At 42.8% G+C, this 26,138-nt stretch overlaps 1 protein-coding gene across 4 annotated transcripts in view; it reads left to right on the top strand.

Annotated features, from left to right (window-relative positions):
* Nucleotides 1–26,138, top strand: part of LOC148028578 (zinc ion binding protein) — a 49,113-nt gene that overhangs the window by 9,166 nt on the left and 13,809 nt on the right. For all 4 annotated transcript variants that reach the window (XR_015692506.1, XR_015692505.1, XR_015692504.1 and 1 more), the window contains exons 4-8: nucleotides 20,856–20,918; nucleotides 21,049–21,146; nucleotides 21,258–21,351; nucleotides 21,546–21,654; nucleotides 21,735–21,888. Coding sequence is in view for 1 of the 4 variants with exons in the window: in XM_087688847.1 (XP_087544973.1) it covers nucleotides 20,856–20,918; nucleotides 21,049–21,146; nucleotides 21,258–21,351; nucleotides 21,546–21,654; nucleotides 21,735–21,888 (518 nt within the window). In the remaining 3 variants the exon portion in view is untranslated. The remainder of the gene's footprint in view (nucleotides 1–20,855; nucleotides 20,919–21,048; nucleotides 21,147–21,257; nucleotides 21,352–21,545; nucleotides 21,655–21,734; nucleotides 21,889–26,138) is intronic.

Below are 26,138 nucleotides of genomic sequence, written 5' to 3'. Positions count from 1 at the left end.
CTGCATGCTGGGTGAGAGAGAGTACAATTAGTGTGGAGAAACCTCAAGATTGAGAAAGAAGAAATAGGAGATGCTTTTGCACGGTCTACTCATAAGCAGAGGCTTGGATTCCTGATAGCTGGGTGTCTGAATCTGTGCACAAGGGGTTGGACCTTGAAAGTAGATGGCTGAGTTGGTCTCCCTCTCTTGCAGAGTTTTTTGCTTGTGTGTGGTTGATGCAATAGCCTCCCTTCTGATCCATCTCTTGATTTAGTTTACCAATCGTATCTCTTGCCAATTCCCTGATACATGCAGAGACATTGAGTGACAGTTGATCTGCCTATTCTCTTTCTGAGGCAATCTGTCTTGTATTTTCTGATCAAACTTGTATACTTCAAGCTTGTGATGTCATCTTGCTCTTTAAATTGCGGTTAAATTGTATCTCTGTTTCTGAGCTCACTTGACTCATATTTTCTGATCAAAGTTATGATTCCATGCTCTTGGTGGTGAGACTTTTCATGATTGTCAGTGGTTTAAGCTTGTTTGGCTTAATTGTATCAAAGTTGCAAGTTTTCTTCTCAATAGTACTGTTGCAACAGGTCTTTAGAGAGAGACATCTCTCTTGGCATATGCAATATTGCATTGTTTTGATTTGCAGAGGTAGATGACACATCAGGTTAGAGGATTTTATTGTTGATTGCAACAAGATGAGCAGTGGTGGATAGCCAATGGAGCTTTAAGGGTACTTACAGGGAATTTGTAGGAGCTTAGTATCAGAGGTGTAGGTCTAGTCTGAATGATCCACCTTGACTAACCCTTCAGCAACTATAGCCTAGGTCAACTGTGACAAAATTCATCGGTGGTAGAGTAGTGGACTCCTCTTGTTGTAGGGAGAACCCTCTGAGCATACAAGTGAGCTTACAGATCTGCAGGGAAGAAGGGTGTAGAGGTGGTGCCAGCAGTAGTTGGTCACTGGGGATAGAGAGGGTTCTACCATACTCTATGCTCTTGTGGTTTGCCAATGTGGCTGCTGTAGAGGCTAGTCCCCAATTCCTCACATCCTTTGGTACCCCCACTGAGGAGGAGGGGATCAGTGCTTTTGAGGTTTGTGGAGTGCAGATTGGATACCTAGTTGAATTTCAGCTCAACCTTCATGAGAGGTATGGGAGATAGGTCCGGTTCAAGGGAGCCAAGAACGAAGATGTCCAATTTTTGAGAAAGATTGAGCTTATGGCTGTGAATATTAACAAAGACGCAAATGACATAAGGTAAGGTTGGTGGTTTTGTTGTTGGAAGGAGAAGGCAGAGATTGGTATGAAAAGATGTTGAATGATGCAACTAGAGGTAGTTGGCCTAGGATGAGTGTGCCTTACAGAATAAATTTGGAAAAAAGAACAAGTGGAGAAAATATGGAAGGAGGTGGATAGATTAGAGCAAGAGGAACATGTGGAGATGGAGCAACATGCTATTAGATTTGAAGCCCTATGGAGGAAATTAGAGAGGGTTGTAGGTCAGCTCAGTGCATATATCATGAAGTAGAAGTTTGTGGCCTCTTTGCACCCCAACACTGGGAGGAAGCCCCTAATCAAGGATCCAGACACCTATGAGGATGCTACAAGGATTCCCATAGAGCAGTGAAATAATAGGAAAAAGGGACAACAACTTGAAGCCAAGGAGAAAGAGGTGAGCCTGTATGGCTCCAAAGGAGATTCCACCCTCTTAGTAGGCACACATGGAGGATCCTAGGCAATAGGTAGATCTGAGGAGTGAAGTACCCAGTGGAGTACCTCAATCAGGGCTACAGGCTGACATTGATAGGCACATTGAGCAATTGGGCCACCTTAGTTTGGCCCTGCGTGTCACTCAGCAGCAAACTTGGAATTTGTAGTAGCAGAACCAAAGAAGACAGGAGCCATGGAGAAACAGGATGATCCAATGCTTCAATTGTGGAGGGAGAGGACATGTTGATCCCTAATGTCCACTCCAAGGAGAGCTAGATGGCGTGTACCCTATTGGGAGACTAGATGACAATGTAGTTAGAGATCCAAATGTGGATGGCAATGGACTTGCAGGTCCAAATAGAGGGCATGGAGGCTTGCCTTTGCCTCTCTTTGAGAAAAGAGAGAGGATCGGATACTTGGTCTGTTGCTTGGGCAAGTTTATCTTGCCTCTTTGGCATAGGTGACCCTTTTGAATGGCTTTTCCGCAATGTGATAGAGGAGGCCCCTTAAACAAAGGAAATAGAGATGATTGGAGAGGGATCTTCTTTTGCATCCGAGGCCCCATGATTGGGAGACACCACCTCCTCTCTTGCCCTTAAAATGCCTTTGCATTGCTTCAATGGCAAGTATTTCTGACAACATTCTTGGTGGTCATCTCGGGAATGGTGGGGCATGGTGTGGCCTCCCCTCCCAATTTGCATATGTGAATGAGGAGGCAGGTGACAAATGGGGTTTGGATCTTGGGGCAAATTTTGCATTACCCCTGCAAGTGCTGGGTATCTCAACTTGTAGGAAAACGTGTAGAAAATTGGGCAGGAAAATGGATACTTTGACTGGGCAAATGCATAGACGGGTCCACCAAACGGGGGATTGGACAAGTCGTATTGGACGGGATGGATCAACCCATTTGTTGGATATAAACAGCCCTAGAGTTGTGACATGTTGGTAACGGTGGTGTGGCCTCCCCTCCCAATTTGCATATGTGAATGAGGAGGCAGGTGACAGATGAGGTTTGGATCTCGGGGCAAATTTTGCATTACCCCTGCAAGTGCTGGGTATCTCAACTTGTAGGGAAACGTGTAGAAAAATGGGCAGGAAAATGGATACTTTGACTGGGCAAATGCATAGACGGGTCCACCAAACGGGGGATTGGACAAGTCGTATTGGACGGGATGGATCAACCCATTTGTTGGATATAAACAGCCCTAGAGTTGTGACATGTTGGTAACGGTGGTCTTTATGCAAAAATCCGTGAGTCCTTTAGGCAGCCCACGATAATACTTCTCCACTTGCTCAAGAAGGGGGATAGCTCAATAAGAAGTAATGGGCAACATTGCATCCCAAAACTTCTTATTATATTGTTTTTGCATTGTGATGCATCCAACTAATTCCAAGTAGTCATAATATTCACTTCAAAGGTGCTCGTCAACCAATTAAAAGCAAACATTTGCTTAAATTGTACCCATGTTGATGGTCTTCTATCTTATATTAGAAGTGTAGACCACCACTGTAATGCATTTTCCTTTAAAAAAGTGGTTGTCTTTTGAATCTTAGAGGATTTGGTGAAGTTGCCTCTCGAATAGGCTGCATCCAATTGTTGAATGAAAATTAAAGCTTTTAGCCTATCTTATGAAGCTGCCTCTTTATGCACACTGAAAGCCTCAAACTTCACCCCTTTTTCACCTTATCATGCTCCTTTGCTGGGCCCTTGGGAGCCAAGTCATCGTACATTGGCTGCTGTAAAAAGGGTGCACTTGCTGCATTTGCATCATAGCTAGCACATGAGAAGCATTTGCATGTCCCATAAGCACCGAGGGGTGCAAATGCATTACTATACATGCCACTTTGTACCCCAGGTTTTATGCCAATTCTACCATACATGGGATTTTGCATTCCACTAGTCATACTCAGATAGATTGGGTTGTGTTTTCCATGCATTGGTTGTTACATACCACAAGGAGTTGTGCCATGCATTCCCATATGTGGTCCTTGATCCACCATAGCATGAAAAATAGTACCACCACCGAAGTATCTTGGCTGCCCCATACTTGCATGCAAGCCTTTTAGATTGGCACTACCAAGATGGCTTTGCATTTGCATGTCTTGCCCTATTGGCACTAATTACTTTTATTCATCAGGAGCATCCTGCTGTCCCGAAGCTGTAGAGGATCACTTCCTCTTCTTGCCCCTTGCTATCCTTCTTGGAAGAATTCAAAAACCAAATAAATTGAGGAACCTTTGCCAATTTTTAAAACATATCAGCTGTTGTCCTCATTCAATCTGTGAAGTGGCCATCGAATTCTTCACCCTTTTGCTGGTGATCAGCATTTAGTGACCTAAAGAGTCCGACTTCTTGCTCTAAACCCACATTTTCTCCTTGCTGCCCATGTTGGTTGCTTGTTTCAAGATTAGGCATTGCATTTCCTCTATTGCTTTGTGTACCTTCCAATGGTGAAACATCGTCATGACTTGACCCCAAATCACTATATGATGACATGCTTGCTATTAATGCACTCAGCTGATCACAATTTCAGCGATATACAACTTCATTGACCTGCACACAAGTGCCTCGGGCCCACCTACTCTAGGGAAATGATGGTATCCCGAGAATGGAATCATGAAACCAGCCTTCCTTCTTGGCAAGGGTGGTGATAATCTGATTTAACTCAAAATTACAGCAAGTGTTAAAATACTCAAATCTGAAAATACACACTTTACCACTTAATCTTGGACAGCCAACACCCAATTGGCCCCAATAATTAGCATCCCTTGTAGTATTTCTTCATCTTGTATTGCTCTAAGGTTAAAGTACAATGAGATATAAGATGATCTCCTTCAATCCTCAATACATTGGCTATCATAAAATGGCCAACACTGCTTGGGCACAATTTGCCCCTTGATTGTACAACAATCTGGGCTCAAATTGAATCTTCAATCTCTTGCATTTGGGCCACAATAATTGGTGAATGGACTACCCCTTGGTTGAATTGCAAATCTCTTTGCCTTACAATACAATAGAAGGGTTGGGTCTTCAGTAATTGGGCATAGATCCCAAGGTTGCTGTGGAAACCCTGGTTTTTGCTGTAAATTAGGGTTTCAGCAGCAATTTCTAGAATTGCTCCACCCCAAGTTGGAATTGGCTGAGAACTACTGAGGTCTAATTGGTAGATGAGAGAAAATCAGTTGGAAAAGACTATCTTTTGATTGATCACAAGTCCTCCTCTTCCAACATCGCCTCTCATTGAGGCAGATAAAGAAACCTGCTGCCCATGTCTTGTCACGCTGCACGGTTAGGTGTTGCCTCTCTCAAAGCTCATTGGACAGCAGCTTCCTCCTCCCTCAGCCTTTGAATGCTGGAATGACCCTCAGCCAACCCCCAAACAGCCCTCTTCCAGTTTTCATGGGAAGTTTTGACAAGTGGCAGCTTGTTTTGCCACTTGCGGCTTTCCAAAAGTAATTTCCAGCTTTAAATAATTGATTTCTGGAATTTAATTTCTAAAGATTAATTAATTAACCATTTGACCCTGCCCAAGTATTGGCTAGTGCCCATTCAAATTAGTCGTGCTAACCTCCATGGGACATTTAATATCCCAACATTAATTGGCCTTGGACTTAGCATTAACTTCTTAATTAATGCCCATAGTTGTTTTCAGATTCGTATTAAAAAAATTTCAGACGTTTGAAATCAATATTTCAGAATCGACTTTTTTTGGGGCCTAAAATATTTGGGGATTACAAAAAAAAAAGATGATTTCTGGTCGCTTTTCCTCTGTTTTCTGGTCTGTGAGTATGTGCAACCTCCAAATGGCTTTTGTTGGGTGAAAATGACTGATTTGAGCTTGCATGAAGTCCATGAACAGTGGGAAACATAGCTGCCTTCCTGGAAACACTGCTGCCTCAACAAGAGTGTAGTGCATTCAGCCGGTACTGTTATTGTTTACAGCTGAAAGCTCACACACACACACACACACACACACTCTCTCTCTCTCTCTCTCTCTCTCTCTCTGATTTATCTTTTTATTCTCATAATTTGTCAAAATATGTTAACAAATTAGGGTCACGTATGATTTAGGTCTAGGATCCAAATCGTACTCAAATCATACTTTCATACACATTTGCATTTGATGTTTGGTTCACATATGGAAAAACTATGTTAATGCCTATTCCCTCTAATGCCACCACTGGACATTTAATGGCCCCATTAATGGCCTAGACCCAAATAGACGCTAGTGGCACCCACAAGCATCTATCCAACATAACTTTGTACAACTTTTGCCAATGTCACCCCCACTGATCATCGAGGTTATTAAGGTCTCATTATCACTTAATTGACATGTAGACATGTGCACAACTTAATAATGCCAAAGCTGAGCATTAAAAATACATGCTCTTGTGACAAGTACTAGATAGCCTATAGTTGGTAGCCTATAGTTGGGCAAGGGCCACGTATCACCATGCCTATCCCTACATTGACTCATGTTATACATGGTTTTCACGAATTTTACTAGAATAACTCAATAATATTAAGATAGTGGATATAACTATCTTCAACCAATAAAACAGAGATGCGGGACTCTACTTGTTATGAAGATCAAGGGTCTTTTTCCATAAATCATATGCATTACCCTCAGTAGAGATAATATTGAAATACATCTGCTTTGACAAAGACAGTACTATAGTGGACTTGCATAACTCATTAAGCTCGTTCCAATCATCTCTATCCCAACCTTTTGGCTTTATGCCCTGTGTCTTTAATGGCCTCTGATATTTCCTATACAACACATGGAGTGGTGTTCACAGTAGTTATCAAGAAAAAGAAAAATAATCAAATCCGGCTTCTTTTGTACCAAGCCTTGCCATATTTAATATTGGGAGTTGTTACCATTGAGCATTTCAATGTTAAAAATAGCCCTATCGATTGATGCATGAGAAGTACTTGCCATAATGACTGCAAATGACAAGAGTATGGACTGCTGTAATTATAGCAAAACAGTCCCAAAACGGATCCAAAAGGGAGGTCAAAAGGATGGGAACAAAGAAGGGTATACTCTGGTCTTTTGTCTAGTGCCACGATCAGGCACTAGATGAGACAATATAAGTCTCCATGCATCCATAACCTCAGTGTCATTCTCTTGACCCTTGCCCTGGAACTCAGGATCCACAACAAATGCAACTATATGCATTGGTGAGCTATAGGAGTTCCACCTTGTTACAACTAAATGGCGTATCTCCTCATATGCCTCATCATTCTGTGCCAAATCTTGTAGCTTTTCATTCAGTCTATCCATAGCCTCATATACCTTGCCAATGCAAGGTTATATAGCATCCATAACCCTCAATAAATGCACAATAGGTGATACCATAGCATCTATTCACTTTACATCATCCCAAAAAGCGGAGTTATTTGCTTTCTCCAAGCGTAAGATACCTGTAGGAGTATCTGCCAATGCTGATTAGGTGAACTCATCACTAAGAAATAATTGCCTTAAGGCACCATTGCATTCTCTTAATCTGCCTAGCATTAGGAAGTTAAAGGTAAATTTGGTATTAAAAGTAACTTCTTCGATTATAAAGAGAATTGATGGCAAAGAAATTGTTAATTCAAAACAAAGCTAACCATTTGAGCTTCTTGCTCCATGACAAGTGCAATGATAGGCTACCAATATCCTTTAATAGGTTATTCAAGCAATGAGCCATACAATATGAAACTGTGATATGTGGATAATATCCTTGGATAATAGCACACGTTGCTCTATTTGTGGGCTCTCCATCTACAACAAATCCATCTACAACAAATCCCACAACATTCTCTGGGCCAATAAGCTCAATACTTGTAACCCCACTTTGTTGCAAGTACATCTATTGACTTTCTAGTCCCCGATGCATTATGTGAAGATATGAAATACATTTTCCCATGAGAATAAGCGACCTTGCCATGAATGGATCGCTTGCGTTCATCACTCCAACTATCAGCAATCAACGAAACTCCATTTTTAGCCCATAGGCTCTTTCTAGTCACTGTTGCTTGCTTAACAAGGCACTTTTCCTTATTGAGCAAAGTGATACGTAAGATCTCTGATGATGGAGGTACATACGAAGGGCTATACTCACCAATCTTCTTACGCATCAATTTAAAGTACTTTGATCTGGCTACACAAAACTGAATGTGGTCATGATAGAAAAAACGTGCCATTGATGTATCCACCTCTTCATTCTTCTTGGGATTCCAACTAGCATTAAGTGTGCTCTGTCTACGTGCAACATGTGGTGCTATTGATGCCATGGCCGATGTAACGCCTGTAGCAGGTGTGGAGGTAACACTTCTTGATACTCATCTTGCTCTAGATACATTTGATGGGGACAGTGTTACAAAAGTTGCATGGTTAACTGCAACACGTCGCGGTCTAGACGCAAGATAAACTTGTTGATTTGCTACACGGTCACGAAGCTCCCTCTGCTTCTCCAAGTTTACATTGAGATAAAATTGTACCTTTGAATTTGGCTCATGTAGGAGATGAGCTTTGACCTAATTATGCATAAGACCAAACAAGTGGCAATTGGTATTCCATATTCTAATATTTAAGTAACTTTGAAAACTTAAAATCAATAAAAATTTGAAATAGAAATGCTCGATTCAACGGATTACCTTTTTTTATCCACTAGTTCGCTTGTATGGGCAAAGCTTGCAAGCCCATGGTCGAGTTCCTCCACCACTCAATGGGCGGTTAGCATTTACTTCTTCCCACCATGACCAATCATTGAACCTTCTTCCTCAACCACCGGCACAATGAGCGAGGTGGGAAGATGAAGCCATTTTAGGCTGAAAACTAAAATAAAAATGACTGGAGAAAAGCCTAAAGGGCTGGATGTTGCAGAGAGACTTGAGAGAAGGGAGAAGGCTCAAGAGTGAGGGAGAAGTTGAGAACTTAGAACTTAGAAGAGAGAAGGGAAAAAGAGAGAAGGGAGAAGGAAGAAGAGAAGAGGAGAAGAATGGAGAAGAGAGAAAAGAGGGAAGGAGAGAAAGAAGGAAGAGGGAAGTGGAAAGTTGGAGAAGAAGGAAGAGAGATGAGGAGGTGATGGTGCTAGCAGCTGTAGTAGGTGGGAGCAGACCAAGGGAGGTTGGAACAGACTGGATGCCGGATGGAGGCTAGAGCGAAACGAGCAGGCAGAAGAGAAACGAGGCACAGGGGCAAAAGCTGACCGGGTAATTGGCATGTCACATGGTGTTCCATGTCCCATTTCGGATAGGGAACGCAACAGGGAATGCGTTCCCTATCCAAAACGAGACAGGGAACATTTCACAGTTTGGGGATGCAGTTCGTGACCGATTCATGCTAGGGATGGTGTTTTGGCATGCCGGGGGGGCCATTATAGCCGTTTCTTGTTTCTATGCTTCTTAGTTAAAATGGTTGCTGTCCACACTGTACATAACAATAAAACCTTGTCAAAATTGAGCTATGCAAGCTCAATACATTCCAAATATCACCTCAGTACATCCACTGATGATGCTAGCATCAATACATGAGCATATGAGCATCAATGAAGCTCAAGTAGTGAAGGAATGGCTGTCCCAGACTTGTATACAGCAGGTCTGCTGTGCATTATGGCAATGACAGATATTGTAACACTCTGAATGATGACCAAATGGAAGTCAATGATGCTAGAACAAGTGCCAAAGTGTATTCCCAATCTCCGGGAGCTCCAGGAACCGTAGGTGAGATGATGATTGCCAAGAATAGGGGCTGGATAGCCAACACAATTTAGTTGCTGTTGTTGGGGCTTTTGCTGCTAAGGCTGGTCAAGTATGGCTCAATGGAGCACTTTGAGAAGCTCAAACACTCCCCTGGAGACGCTTGAACAATGCCAGAACAAGCCGGAGTGAATTGAAGATCAATGGGACTGATGCATATCTCGGGGTGTGGCTACCATGAAAGCTTGAGCTGAAGCTTCTTTACGGGTTGAAATGAATGATTGATGAAGCTCCTCGAATGCTTGCTCTGATACCAGTTGAAAGATCAGTAGAAGTGGAAGCACAAGCGGAAGCAAGAAGGGAGTAAGATCTATGGAGGTTCAAGTAAGAAGAGAGAGACCAATGTGTGGGAACTCCAAGAGTACAATGTGTAATCCGCCTCCCCTTATTCTATTTGTTACTAAAAGAATAAAGAATAAAGTGACAGTGAATGGCGCCCGTCACATGTAGTGTACAGGTGTGTGGGTATGCATACAAGTAAATGTAGGTGGCTAGGCACAGGTGGCCTTTAACCCCCAACACATTTTTGCATTATAATTGGAAGATTAGTTTATAAAAAGTCCAACTTTGGCTTATATACAATATTTGAGGTCTGAGAGGTACCAAATCCTAACGTGTATGCCTTTCGGCCTCCTCTACCATCTTATGGCTGAGGCAATAGCGGAGATACAAGCATCCAAGAATGATGTACCCTTTTGGGTGTATGGGGAGACTTCTTCTTCATGGTAATATTTCTTTTTTGTTTTTAATTATGATTCATGCTTCTTTTAATTCTTTCATAGTCTCACTTTCTCTCTTTTCACCATCCAAGAATGATGTACTCTCTCTTTCTCCCTCTAAATTTCTCTCTTATACCTTTGTAGTGATATCTTGGATACCACACCAAAGAGAATATTTTCGTTTGGACATAGAAGAGATGAGAGTTGATGAAGTGACCCATCCATGGGTTCATAACCCTCTTATTTATGGATGCAATGCCCTTGCCGATTGTGATGCGTTTCTTTTGAAGGTTTTGGTAAAAGAGTACTATGGTGCCTTCCTCTAAGAGCTCATAAACTATAGTGATCAAAGGGATATTGCTTTCGCTTTCACAATTTGTTGAAAGAGGAATTCAAAAAGTGGCTTTCTATATTCTTACGTAGGTTTTTAACAAAATCTCTAATCTCTTAATTCTTTCAAATTGATTTTAGTTGCAAGTTTGATTTTTGAAGTTTAAACCTATTTTCTTTTTCTATGTGCTTTAGGATTGCTCATCAAGTGCACGTGAGAGGAATCGGTCCACCTATTCTCTCGTGCACACCAAAATTTGCAACAAACTTAGCACGCGATAGTCAGAACGACTAATTTATTGTCGCTCCAATTTACGCATGTTATGTAGTGCATGAGATGTCTATGGCAAGACATATATATCATATCTATATACTTGTTCGTTTATTCATGAAATTGAATTATGTAAGTTGTAGCATATTTAGAGATGTTTTATTTATTTAGTCGAAGTTGTTTATCCTTTAAATGTATAAGTTAATATAGATGCGCTTAAGCTCTCCGCAAGCACACTTAAAAGTGTGACTCGTGAGAGAGACTTGGAGGAGGAGCAAATATTTAAAGATCTTTATTTGGAGCTTGAGGAGATAGACCGGCGGGTCTCTTGCAGTTGTGCACATTGGTGTGTCATTTTTCACTCTTGTGCCACTAGTGATAGAGCTTCTACTTTGATATCGACATCGGTTGTTCGTGGTGAATGTGGGGCCCTTAGGTGCTACATGAGGCATGGGAGTGGCTCCAATACTCCTAGTGCGGCACATGAGAATACACCTATCACTATTTTGTGTAGAGCTTAGAGAGCCCAAGTATGATGAGAAGGGCAGTGTATTTAGTGAGGGTGATTTTGTTGAGGAGGGTGATGACTCCTCAAGTGCCGGCAAGGATGCTTTTAGCTCTGATGCCAAGAGTGATATGAGTATTTAGACTCTAGAGCCTATGTTATATGACATTGATAATCTTTGTCATATGATCCATTTTTGTATATATTTTTTGTATGGGATTGCAACTTGGCTCATAATAAAGTTGTTTGTTTAGCATTTCATACTATACTCTTGAGTCTTGAGTCTTATTTCAACTCTCTTTTGCGTTTACTTTTGAGTAAAACCTCTAAATTGATGTTTTAAGCCCAAATATTAAGTATAGACTTTAAATTATGTGTTAATTTTTTTTAAATCCGATGTATGTTCAAGATTTATTAGTTCAATTAGTACTGTACTAGTATTGGACGGTACTAATCGGATGCCAACAGACATGACAATTCTGCTAGGGATTAAATGATCACCACCCTTAAAGAGTAGAATTATAATATTGTTTGACTAGTTTATAGGAAAGCCTTCACATACTACTCTATTGAATATATATGCTAGTGTGGGTGCTAATATGTCGCAAGCATATGCGAAATGTTTTGTCACTAGCCCATCCTCATCTTGTGCCCTCCCAATTTGTAATCTATAAATTTTATATCTAATGATTTTCCAGGCAAAGAAAGACCACTATGTTGGCCTACAAGCTTGTGGGGGCTATATAGGTGGCTGTCCTAGCAGATCATACAATTGCCTCCCATAGTCAAGCCAGGCATTTGGTGATATAATCTGTATGGGGGGTTGTCTTTTTGAAACATCTTTCATGCACTCTTGCTATCACATCCCAAAAATAGCTGATATATCTCTGACTTTGCTTTTGCCAAGTAGTCTTGCTTCTTCTTCCACACAAGGCCCTTGAAGGATGTCTTTGCTTGATGATGTGTTCGAGTGCCTATCTCCACTTCTCTTTGTAAGCGAGTATGGGTAGCTTTGCACTCATCATCATACTAGCTATTTTGGAGAGCAGTAGAGCATGTGGGTCTACGTCGGGGCAGGGTGTGTGGAAATGCATACATGGCTGATCTATATATAGCCTCTATTAAGTTCCTTGTACATTCCTCCAACGATTTGCTGAAGTCCAATGCATGTAAACTAGTTTGTAGAGAGCCACTGTAGATGTGTGAGGTCTTCTACAAAGTAGCATTTGGGATTCTTAGAGAGGCATGGTGTTCCATATTTTAGATGTCCACAAGAGAGCACAAAATTTAAAACCATGATTTGCTGCAATGCCAATCGATCTTTTAGATACCTTAAAATTTTGGATGTTTGGTATCAATGCTGGTGAGGCTATCAAGTAGTCCACAGTACTTGCCCCTTCTTTGTGATTCCAACATGTCCAAGTGTGAGATATTGGCCATTGTGGTAGACCTTCAAAGATTGCTAGTCTGTCTGCACCTTCCAAAGCCCATAGATGTGCCCTATAGGTACTCACTTCTATATCCTAGGCTATTCTGCATAGGCCTATTTCATGTATGTCAATCTTTTTTAACATGGCTTTATCATGCATATAAAATTCACAGTGTTTATCTTTAGTGCATGCATTGAAATCCTAGGGGAATGTTATACCGGTGTTCACCAAGCATAGGGCTCCATTACAATTCCATACTGACATCATGAGTGTCTCATAGGCCTCACGCTATGATGCAATCCTTTTGTTGGTGACAATGATCCATCCATCCTTGTAAACAGCCCATTTTCCCTCTTTGCGAGCCTCCAATACTTTGGGCATGTAGATCTTTGCAATGTGCTATCTGTGCCGGGATAAGATCCTCATCTAAATAACTCTTCACCCCCTTGAGTGCTCTCCTCTTAGAGAGGACTACCTTTGTTTTCTCTATGTTCCCAAAGTGAAGGATCAAAGCCTTGGACTTGGAGTCCTCTTTCCCCACTCTCCGAGCACTAAGTATAGGTACATTCGAAGCCCCAATTTTGTTGGCAAGTGTCTTAGCATCTTCCTATGGGCTGCTCTTCTCCTCCCATCCTATTACCTGTATATGTAATACTCTAGCTCACTCCAATTTTGTTGACAAGTGTCTTAGCATCTTCCTATGGGTTGCTCTCCTCCTCCTATCCTACTACTTGTATATGTAATACCCTAGCTCATCTCCTAGCCTTTCCTTCCAAAGTAGCATTCATTACCTCAGTTTTGTTCATGTTCCCTTGTTCTTTTTTACTATCTCAATCCGTGGGCTGGCCTCTTCTATTTGCTTCTGTGTTGTCTTTGTCACTTTTACCCATGAGTGAACCTCGCTTTCACATGCCTTCAGTGCCTCTTTCTCTTTTTGTAGTTCTTCTTGCATGTTTATTTCTTTTTTCTTAAATGTATTTAATTCTTTCCAAGATTTTAGATTTGCAAGCTTCTACCACTTTTTGCATCTCAGTTTTCAGTGTATGCATTTCGGACACCATTTGTGTCTGCAATTTATTCTTAATATTTATCTACATATCTTGCACTTCTGCCTTCTGATCTGCTATTGGTTCAGCATTGACCTTTTCTCGTATTTCTTTTTCCAACTCGTCTCATAATTCGTAGTTCAGAGCGAATCATGAGATGAATTTCTTTGTACTTCATTTCATTCATGGTGCAGGAGGTCTTTCCATGCCTGCCAGATCTTGGGGGGAGAACCCAGTCACAGACCCTATGGCCATATGTCTTGCACTGTGTGTTCTTCAAAGGGGCGTGGAACATTGCTTCCATGGACAGTTGTTTTAGTTCTTGATCACATTCGTCTCCCAAATATTCATTTTCCACAGTTTGATGCTTACATTTGTCTGTGTTATCCATCCCCATCATTAGTTGTAGTCAGACACTGTGTGTAAAGCCACTCAGCTTGTACTTTGTATACATCAAATTAGAGCAAAGTCCCCACCAAGTTTTTGCAAGCCCGGTAATCTTTCGCAACCACAGTTGCCTTCCCAGCATTAATATCTTCAGAACTGCATTAATACCAGAGTCATCTGCTGCAGGTCACAATTTGTCTCACAATGTCAAATTGCAAAGCATACAAGACTGCATCACTCTCATGACAGTATCCAATGCATAACCATTGTATTCAGAATTTCAGGTACAACAGTCACAGTTGCGTTACTGCAGAGTATCTCACAGTTTATGATCTTCCAACAGTGTATGGTCTCCCGATTCCACCAGTCACAGTCAGTACATCTCTGCGTCACCTCAGTCACATTTCCTGCATCACTGCATTACCTCAGTCACAGTCACATAGTCACATCAACTAGCATCACATCCCTCACAGTCACTGCATCACTGTGTCAGGGCATTTCACAACTAGATCACTGCATCAGAGCATTTGTCACTGCATGAGAGAGAGAGAGAGAGAGAGAGAGAGAGAGAGAGAGAGATATTAACGTCTACATAAGGCCAATGTGGCCTATGAGACAAAATCCAGAGTACATCCATGTCTAATGTCATCTCATTAGTAAGGTATAACATTACAAATAAGTGGGTGGCCTATGAAATAATACTAAAAATAACTATACGATGGGACTATACTGGGGTTGAACCATGTGTAGTGTTGTTCCCACCATCATTAGAGAGACATAAGAAATGACTCTTGTAGAACTCCATCCTCGATCCTAGAGGGAGTGGTGGATGGATCCATGTCCTTGCTGTCTCAATCCTCAAGATATCAGCTCTGATCACCTGGTTCAACTCTGATCGGCTAAGAGGAAATATAGGGCAGTCAAGGCTATAATCCAAAGGTGGAAGACAGTCAATATCCAAATCATGTAGGCTCATCCGAATAGCCATCTGTGAAAACCAACAGTTCTTCTCGTCTTCTACTGCTAGTTGTCTAGATGAGGCTAGTGCCAATCTAGAGTATCTATGGTATGGAAGTTCCCATAGTCTGTGCCACAAGGTCACTGCCTTGAAGAGTGCCTCCGTAACTATAGATGTTGCCCCTAGCTCTGCTCTGACAATAGATGTAGGGTGGAGGGCTTACTTCTAATCATGCGTGCTATCATCATGATCAATGGCCTTTCCATGCTATCCCAACCATCATAATAATCCTTCTCTACTCCAATCTGATCAGTGAGTGGGCGCCTGTGGTACAAGCTACAACCCCATACCTGTGCTCCATATAGTAATGTAGGTGTGACTAGGGTGTCAAACAACCAGAGTTTGGTGCGGGGCTCTTGGAACTGTATGTGAGCACATTGACTCTCGAGTGTCCCTAGTGTTGCATATCCACGTGCTAGACGTGCCTCTGATGCCCCTCTCAATGAAAAACGTGGGCTAGAGAAGGTGACTCCCATATAGACATATTCCCTCACGTGTTCCAGTATGTCTCCCCCAAATGTGAACTGATACATAGATCTAGTCACCCATGCTGTTGAAGCATTGAAAACCATGGTTTTGGTCTTCCCAAGGTTCACTGTGAGGTCCTTATCTCTACAGAAGATGTGCAAAGCATCTAGATGGCACTGCAATTCCTCCGGTGAATCTGAAATGAGAACAATATCATCTGTATACAGTAATATCGATATCAGTACCCCTGCCAGGCTAGCTCCATCTTTTTCTTCCCAGTCTATGTAATCAGACACTTCATCTATGTATAGACCAAACAATGTGGGTGAAAGTGGACATCCTTGTCTTACTCCTATGGTACTGTCAATCCTCTTTGATAGCCCCCCAGGTGCTCGTACATGACCTGTCACTGCCTCATATAATGCATAGACATCCCATCGTATACCCTCTGGTACTCCAATGTCCTGCAATCTCTGCATGATGCGTGTATGAGGCACTGTATCAAAAGATTTGCGAAAGTCTACAAAGCAACAATACATCCTCTTGTCTCGGGCGGCTCGACCCTCCTCAATAATGGCTCTAAGTGTGAGAATATGGTCCAACGTGGTATATCCTCCTCTGAAACTTACCTGTCCTTGTGCTCTCTTGCCTTGTATTTCAGCCCACTCATTGAGTTCATGCTCCAATATAGATCCATATATCTTGGCCAAAGTATGACCGATCATGATAGTCTTGTAGATGCTAGGAATTAGGGGATCACCACTTTTAAATAGCGAAATTATAGTATTGTCTGACCAACTCATAGGGAAATCTTCACATACTGCTCTATTGAACATATGTGCTAATATGGGTGCTAATATGTCACAAGCATGTGAGAAATGTTCTGCTACTAGTCCATCCTCATCCTATGCCCTCCCATTTTGTAATCTATAAATTGCATGCCTAACCATTTTCCATGCGAAGAAAGACCACTATGTTGGCCTACAAGCTTGTGGGGGCTGCATAGGTGGCTGTCCTGGCAGGTCATACAGCTGTCTCCCATAGTCAAGCCAAGCATCTAGTGATGTAATCTGTATGGGGGGTTGTCTTTCATGAAACATCTTCCATGCGCTCTTGCTATCCCGCCTCAAAAATAGTTGATGTATCTCTGCTTCTGCTTTTGCTAAGTAGTCTTGTTTCTTCTTCCGCACAAGGCGTTTGAAGAACGCCTTTTCTTGGCGATGTGTCCGAGTGCCTAGCTCCACTTCTCTCTGTAAGTGAGCTCGGGTGACTCTATAGGCATCATCATACCAGCTATTTTGGGGAGCGATAGATTGTGTGGGTCTACATTAGGGCAAGGTGTGTGGGAATGCATACATGGCTGATTCATGTATGGCCTATGTTGAATCCCTTGTACATTCTTCCAACAATCTACTCAAGTCCAATGTATGTAAACTGGTCTATAGAGAACCATTGTAGATGTGTGAGGTGTCTTCTGTAAAGTAGTATTTGGGATGTTTAGGGAGGCATGGTGTTTCATGTTTCATATGTATACAAGAGAGCATAAATGTCAAAATAGCATGATCTACTGCTATGCCAATTGGTCTCTTAGATATCTTAAGGTTTTGGGTGTCTGGCATCAATGCTGGTGAGCCTATCAAGTAGTCCACAGTACTTGCTCCTCCTTTGTGATTCCAACATGTCAAATTATTAGATTTTGGCCATTGTGGCAGACCATTAAAGATGGCTAGTCTATGTGCACTTCCCAAAGTCAATAGGTGTGTCCCATAGGTACTCACTTCTTTATCCTGGGCTCTCCTGCATAGGCCTATTTCATCTATGTTGATCTCTTTGAACATGGCATTATCATGCATATAAAAGTCACTCTGTCTATCTCGAGTGCGTGTATTGAAATTTCCTACTAATAATATGTCCCCAATGCTAGCATATCTCATGATATCCTCATAAAGTACATCAAAGGGAGATCCATCTCGTGTGGCATAGGTAGAATTTGCAGGAGAGAAGTAGCATATTGCGATGAATATATCCCGTGGTCTTCTTGGATATATCCTAATCCATAAATATCGTGCATCATCATCTCTTTTCATTACTTACACTATCCCTTTGAGGCCTTCCCGGTATAGTATGGCCACACCTCCAGAACCCCTAGTGCTTCCTGGTTTTCTAGCTCCTGGACAAAATGCACTTTCCCACCTATATCCCCGCATGTCTGGTAGTTGGCTACCTTTACATTGGTATGTTTCTGTGTACATTGCTATATCTATGTTTCGGAAGCTATCTTCAAAGTAACCAGCATCCAAGTGTAGAGCTCCATTACAATTCCATATTGACATTCGAAGTGTCTCATAGGCCTCGTACCATCATGAAGTCCTTTTGTCAATGATGATGACTCGTCCATCCCTATAAACAGCCCACTTTCCCTCTTTGCGAGCCTCCAATACCTTGGGCATGTGTTCTCTGCGATGTGCTATTTGTGCTGGGGTAAGGTCCTCATCCAAATAAATCTTCTCACCCTTGAGGGCTCTCCTCTTGGAGAGGAAGGCCTTTTTTTTCTCTATGTCCCCAAAGTGAAGAATTAGAGCCTTGGACTTGAGAGTCCTCTTTCCCCACTCTCCAAGCACTGACAATAGGTACGTCTGAAGCCCCAATTTTTGTTAGCAAGTGTCTTAGCATCTTCTTGTGGGCTGCTCTTCTCCTCCTATTCTACTACCCGTACATGTAAAACCCTAGCTCGTCTCCTAGCCTCTTCTTCCAAGGTAGCATTCATTACTTTAGTCTTGTTCACTGATGTTCCCTTATTCTTTTTCACTACCTCAATCCATGGGTTGGCTTCTTCTATTTGCTTTTGTGTTGTCTTTGCCACTTCTGCCCATGAGTGAACCTCCCTTTCACATGCCTTCAAAGCCTCTTTCTCTTTTTGTAGTTCTTCTTGCATGTTCTTTTTTCTTAAACATATTTAATTCTTCCTTCAGTTCTAAGATTTTAGATTTGTAGGCATCTACCACTTTCAGCATTTCAGTTTTCAGCGTGTGCATTTCGGACAGCATATGTGCTTGTAAGTCATTCTTAATCTTTATCTGTATGTCTTGCATTTTTGTCCTCTGATTTATTATCAGTTTGGCTTTGACCTGCTCTCGTATTTCTTTCTCCAATTCTTGTCTCATAATTCGTAGTTTAGAGCGAATCATGAGATGAATTTCTTCGTATTTCTTTTCATCCATGGTGCATGAGGTCTTTCCATGCCTGTCAGATGCTGGGGAGACGGTCCAATCATGGACCCTACGGCCATATGTCTTGTACCGTGTGTTCTTAGAAGGGGTGTTGAACATTGCTTCCATGGACGGTTGTGTTAGTTCTTGACCAGATTCGTCTTCCAGATATTCATTTTCCAGGGTTTGATGCTTGCATTTGTCTACATTATCCATCTCTTCACACTATGTGCAAAGCCACTCAGCTTGTACTTTGTACTATCAAATCAGAGCAATTTCTGTGATTCCTGCAAATTTCCAGGGTTTCCCTAACCCCTGACTAAATTTTTGCAAGCCTAGTAATCTTTTATGAGCCCAAATGCCTTCACACTCTTTACAGTCACTGCAGGACTACAAATTGCAGCCCCAGTCAGTGCATTACTGCATACTCCAGGACATGATCAAAATCAAAGTCAGTGCATCATTGCCTAGTCCACAAGCCAGTGCATCAATACATTCACCCAGGTCTGCATTCATGTCATTCTGAGTACATTTGTGTCATATCAATCTGGTTACATCTGCAATCTCAATACATTGGCATCTGGGTCTGTGTCAGTACATTACTGCATACAGTATGCCTGCATCAATGCATTCAGTACATCACTGCATCACTATAGTCCACGTCAGCGTTCTCACACCAGGCAGTCATCCAGATTCCACATTAGTGTCCAGGCAGTCGTCACAGCATCCCGTCACAGCCACTCGATTAGAGAGAGAGACGTCACAGCAGCCTGTCACGTCAGAGCTCCCGTCCCGTCACAGCCACACGGTCAGAGCTCCCATCACGTCACAGCATCTCGTCACGATCCCATCACGTCACAGCATCACGATCCCGTCATGCCATGATCCATCATGCCATGATCCCGTCATGTCACAGCATCACGATCCTGTCACGCACAGAGAGAGAGAGAGAGAGAGAGAGAGAGAGAGAGAGAGAGAGAGAGCAGGGTTGCATTCTCAGTCAAAGTGCATTCTCCACGACAGTCTCAGTTACGCATTCTCCCAAGCACTGCTGCTGGTCACGATAGTCTCAGTCACGCATTCTCCACAACTGTCTCAGTCATGGCAGGTCAGAGCTGTGTCAGACACATTACACCTCAGTCACAACTCTCTCAGACACAACAGGTCAGATGCGTGAGAGTGGTGTCAAACACATTGAGTAAGAGCTGCATCAGGGCTGTGCACATTACGCTAGACTATCTGCCAAAGGGTGCATCAGAGCTGTGTACACTACGTCAGACCATCTGCACCAGAGCTTCATCAGGGCTATAAATGAAAGCCAAAGAGTAGGAGGAGAAACAGAATTCAAATGAAAGGAAGAGCATGGCGAGGCAAGAAAAGAGGAAGGATTAATGCAGCCTGAATAAGAGAGAAGAAAACAAGCTGCTTAGGAAGAATGAAATGTAAAGCCAAAGCAAGGAAAGAACAAGATGATCTTGAGATGGCCAAGAAGGCCTCAGTAAAGCAAAAGGAACCTGTAGAGAGTACCCTGACAAGGGAAGAGCAGCTTCAAGTGCTGTTAAGGCCAACCCCAAAGTTAGCACCACCATCTTACCCTCCATCTTGAACTTCCTAGGCCTTCTCCTCACTTTCCTTCCATCCTGCCCTATTGGTCCACATTCCTGTGCTCTTGAACTCTCTCATTAGATTGACCAAGTCACCCTTGAGCCCGCCCATACAGGAAGTGCAAAAATGAAGAATTAGAAGAGCTACACCATAGCACATGTTGCAAGCTTTCAAATGTTTCATTTCATGGCAGAAATCAAGACAACCATGATTGGGAATCATCCTATGGCCCAGTAGCGGTAGCTCAAAGATGAACTGAGCAGCTTCATCTCAATGAACAGTACCTTAGATGCAAGGATGCCTAGGGTAGAGTGGGTTCTATGATGTGTTGAAGTAAAAGTCATCTTATTCATTTCTAATCTAAAAACTATTAGTATAGATATGATGTAAAGTTTTGCTACTTTTATTTTCTGTTAGGGACGAGTACAACAAGAGAGAGCATGAACTGGCATCTTCCACCATCAATGTGCCCTTGCAAAGGTGATCCCAGGAGGAATAGACAACAATCATAAAGGGTTTTTGTGGCGTGTTTAATTTTCCTCATTGAGACTTGAAAAGAGTTCAGAACTTGACTGTAAGAATTAAAGTCTGATTTTTCAGATACGTGCAGATACCAAGAATGCTACTAGCAGGTTGGAATCATGGGCAGATTATTATGCATGGAGGGAACTCCCACTTGCCTCACCTGTAGCTATACTAGTTCATTGGGTAAGCATAAATATGGAAGTATTTCTGAGATGCCATCTATTGTCTTTAAACCTTGCATTTGATAGTAGCTGGAACAATTATAATATCTGATAGGTTTTTAATGAATGGCAGCCTCTTACTTTGTATCATTCCCTAATGCTAGTGGATGCCAAGAGACATGGTAACATGATAAAAGTTAGTAAATCATTACAAATTCACTATCTTGGTAAGAGATATGACTTTGATTCTTGAATCACTCTCTCTAGGTGGTGTCTTATACTGTTTTATGTGTTTATATAGTGTAATCCTTGAATCTTATCATAAGTGATCACTTTGAACATGTACATCTCTTTCTGCTTCTTTGAATTTTTATACAAACCTTTCCACATGCTTCTGCAAACTATTAGTGAAACTTGGCAGGGCCAGAGCAAGAGCTTGATCAGCTGGAGGTTTTTGGAGAGCTTCGGTGTCTGTTACACGTACAACGTATAGAAATTGATTTTGTAGGACCAGCTGTGCCAAAATCAAGGTCAATTTCTGCTTTGAAAGCCACGTCTGATTAAACACCATTACAAAAGTGCAGGGCTAACTATCAAGCAATTTGTGCAGCAATGCTAAACAGATAGACTTGAAAAGATTGGCTGAATGTTCTGATGCCGAATGTAATTGCAAATCCTATTCTGAAGGCAAGAACAATAAGCAGTACATCACGCTAAGATTTTGGAGAGGACCTTATCATGCTGTGTATGAAAACATTTCCAAGGTTTGCTCATTGGGAATTTTTCTGTGCCAATCATTTTAATATATATATGAAAATGCTATGTCTGACGTGTAATAATCAGTAAGCCTCTTAAAACATTAATTTTGGTTTGGTTGGTCTAATGTGGCTCAAACATGGATGCTGTCACTTGCACATTTCTCCAACACTACATGGTACATATACCTTTTCAAGTGGTCAAGGGCCTGAGTTGTTAAAGGGAAGGCATGAAAGCCAGGCTGTTAGACTCTAGCGACCGTGACAAAGGTCAGGTGATTGGACCAGGGATGGGCATCATTGAGAAAACTGACTTCCTTTTGGCTGGCTGGATGGGTGAGATGTGGGCAAAGACCCATAAATCTCTCTCTTTGCAGTAAAAGTGTGCCTAATTATATACCACAGAGAAAAACATGGTAATACATGCATTTGACAGCATTGCTGGAGTAGAGTAAATGGTTGAAATTTCAGGATGGCTGGAGCTAAATTGGCTTTATAAAAGCCTGTCAAGGCAGGGGATGTGGAAAAGAAATGAAGGCAAAAGGTCATTGATCAATTGGGGGGTGCCAACTGACTGTGAAAAAGAGGCTGTCTCACCCTGGGTCATAGTTGAGGGAAACTTTGGAACGGTAATGGGAACGGGGAGGGGAACGAGAATTTTCAAAGGGGGCAAAACGGGAACGGGAATGCCATATCATCAAGGGAAGATGAGGGTTACATGCTATCCTAGTTAATAAGGTTAAAAGACTTTATACTTTAAAAGCTTAAATTTATCAATATGCATGAACTTATAGTTATAAGTTGGAAGATGTTAACAAAGCTATATGATGGAAGAAGTTATAATATATATATATATATATATATATATATATATATATATATATATATATATATATATATATATATATATATATATATATATATATATATATATATATATAATAGAGAGAGAGAGAGAGAGAGAGGGGGGGGGGGTAGCAGCCGTGCCTTTAGTGGGATCGTCCTGCCTTTACACAGACACAGAGAGAGAGAGAGAGAGAGAGAGAGAGAGAGAGAGAGACTCGACGGGGAGAGAGAGAGAGAGAGAGAGAGAGAGAGAGTCGACAGAGAGAGAGAGAGAGAGAGAGAGAGAGAGAGAGAGGAGGATCGTCGATGGCGCCCTGTCGTGACCTGCCGCCTACACCGTTTCGTTACCTGCGCCCTGTCGTGACCTGCTGCTTGCGCCTGCACCGTTTCGTTACCTGCGCCCTGTCGTGACCTGCGGCCTGCACCGTTTCGTCACTCCTGGGGTTCGGGGTCCCTGCGGCCGTCGCCCTGCAGTTCCGTCAGGCCTTGTTTTTCGCGTCCTGGTCCTGAGCGCCGTGTTTGATCGTCCCGGCTTCTGTTGCGCCTGTCTACTGTCCCGTCACGCTGCCACGCCTGCAGACACCCATCTTGGTTCGTCGATTGTGCTGTCCGCAGGTCCGCGTGCTCGCGTTTGTTCTTCCCTGCAGAGGCGCACAGCTATTGTCAACCCTAATCTCGACAGTCGTCAGAGAAGCAACGCCTCGACCAGAGTGCCCACTAATTTGTACACAGAGAGAGAGAGAGAGAGAGAGAGAGAGAGAGAGAGAGAGAGAGAGAGAGAGAGAGAGAGAGAGAGAGAGAGAGAGAGAGAGAGAGGCCTGAACGAGTGCACGCCTGTTCGCCTGTGGTCCCTTGCTTTACGTCCGCATGCAGAGCTAAAGAAGCCGAGAGCGAGAGAGAGAGGATCGCCTAGACCTGCGTGCCGGTTGGAGACCCATGATTTTCTTCCCGAGATGCTGGAAATGAAGGTCTTGCAGCAATATGCGTTGTCGGACTATTTCCCCCTCCAGCTTGAGATGCGGGCACAACCTATTGCACCTTTTATGCAGTTGCTGGATAGACTCCCTTTACGTTTCAACTCCTCTTATTTGAAGCATCCAATTTTTCAGGGCTATATGCAGCAATTAATTGAGAGGTTCTTATTAGACTTCGCCTCTGAGGGCTTGGCTTCATTTGCACGACTGCTCTCTAATGTGCAGCGGGTTGCTCGGCAGTATGGGATTCATCATGCCTCTCTTTGTCGGCGACGTCGACATGCAGCAGAGGACTTACTGGCTTTGGTCCGTTCCTTGCTCGTGGATTCCCCAGATGATGATTTTCTGCTGTCACTGGAGAGGCGTTTGGCCCATCTTATTCAAGTGTTTCAGTTGAAATCTTATCAGCAGGCCAAGCTGCATAACTTGACTGACACATTGCAAGATAGTGCCTGCCAGTCTCATAAGTTCTTTCGCGCCTTGCATGCTTCTCCGGCTCGCGAAAATATGACTAGACTCCAGGATTCGGAAGGTCGCATGGTCACTGATCCGCAGACCATTGTCAATATGTGCAGAAATTATTTTATGGAACTTCTTGGTTCTTCTCCCTCGCCTTCTAGCCAGGTTACGCATGCCCGCTCGGTCTTCTCTCATCTGGTTCGCCAGGAGGTTTCACTTGATATGCAAGCCACTTTGGAGGCGGATATTTGCGAGGAGGAGGTTATGGATGTTTTGTTGCACCTGCCTAAGGATAAAAGTCCTGGTTGGGATGGTCTCACTAATGAATTCTTTGAGAACTCGGCCACGCAGTTGGTGAAGCCATTGGCGGTTATGTTTCAGCAGGTTTGGGAAACAGGGGTCATGCCTTTCTCATGGAAAGAAGGCCTTATCAAACTGATTCCAAAGGTCCCTTCGCCGTCCATGCTGCAACACTGGAGACCAATTTCTTTGATATGGTTTCATTAAGGGCCGCAACATTCTGCATAATATCTTAAATGTGCAAATGGCTATTGACTATGCGCGGCACTCCAGTCAGGAAGTGGTATTGATTGAATTAGACTTGGAAAAGGCGTTTGACTATGTGGACTGGTCTTTCATTGCTGATCTCATGTCTGCTATGGGCTTTGGTACTCGGATGTCTCGATTGATCTACACCATTAGTGCTGCGGCTTCTTCAAGAGTTATGCTCAATGGTGGGGTTACAGAGCCATTTGTCCTTGCACGCTCGGTCAGATAGGGTTGCCCTTTGAGTCCTCTCTTCTTTGCCCTGGCGACTCACCCGGTCCTTTCAATGCTATCTTCAATGGCGGCTTCTGCTCAGCTGGCAGGATTGTCTCTTCCTTTGGGGCAGCACTTCATTAGCCAATCTTTGGCTGATTACACCTTTATGATTTTACGGGCGGACAGGGACAACATTCGAAAGGCATTAGATGTTTGGACGCTCTTTGGTCAGGCCTCTGGTCTTCGCATCAATGCCTTTAAATCGGCCATTCTCAGTTGCACGGAGCCTATGCCTTTAAATCGGCCATTCTCAGTTGCACGGAGCCTGATTTACAGTCATTAGGCTGGCAGGGCCAGGTGGTTTCCCGTGGCTTCATTGTCAGGCATCTTGGATACCCATTGGGGGTGGATGTACGGCCAGAGGACCTACTGGAGTGGATTTCACAAAAACTGGCGGCGAAGTTTATGTATTGGAAGTCGTAAGCGTGGCCATTCCATTGTTAGCAGATATTAGTCAGCTCATGGTGTGAGTCTGTGTGTTAGAGGCTGGGCATTTTATGTAGCATTTTATGGCACATTTTTGTGGCCATTTATGATGTATTATTTAGCATTTGTTGCTGGCCGACCAGCATTAAATGCTGGCCAACCTGCATTTTATGCTCCCCACTTTTGTGGCTATTTATAGGGCTCCTCCTCCACAGTCTTTGGTACTTCAGCCATCAGTGGAGATCCTTCTGGGAGAGAGGAGCCGGTGCTGAGGAGCCCACGCAGCCAGTGACTCACCGTTGTATGCTGCTGTCTCGTGTTCGATATGGATTCCATTTCCCGAGCATACATCTGAGTTCTCATCTGTCTACTGTGTTCATTCTTTCTTCTGTCTTGTGTTTCAGCATTTATTTCAGCATATTCTTCACGCTTCCATTGCTGCACCACTTCTGACATGGTATCAGATTTCAGGCTGCAACCTATTTGTGCTGTGTTTTCTTGCTGATTTCAGGATTTACACCCTTTTTGCTGATCAGCCAGCTGTCCTTCTTGCTGGCGACTGCTGATTTGCTGCTGGCGACAGTGTTTCAGCATTTGCGTTTTGCGTTTTTCTGGACAGATTTGCGTTTACTGCTGTTCCCCTCTTTGCTGCCCGTGTTTCCTTCATCAACCTGCTGGCAACAGTCTTTAGACCCTGTTTCTTCAGTTTGCAGCCTGTGTTTTGCTATTTAC

Source organism: Lygodium microphyllum, chromosome 11 (assembly GCF_053477565.2).
Source record: "Lygodium microphyllum isolate KBCC chromosome 11, Lygodium_microphyllum_v1.1.10, whole genome shotgun sequence".
Lineage (NCBI taxonomy): Eukaryota > Viridiplantae > Streptophyta > Polypodiopsida > Schizaeales > Lygodiaceae > Lygodium > Lygodium microphyllum.
The sequence above is the reverse complement of the archived record's forward strand: the minus strand, read 5'-3'. Positions and strand labels throughout refer to the sequence as shown.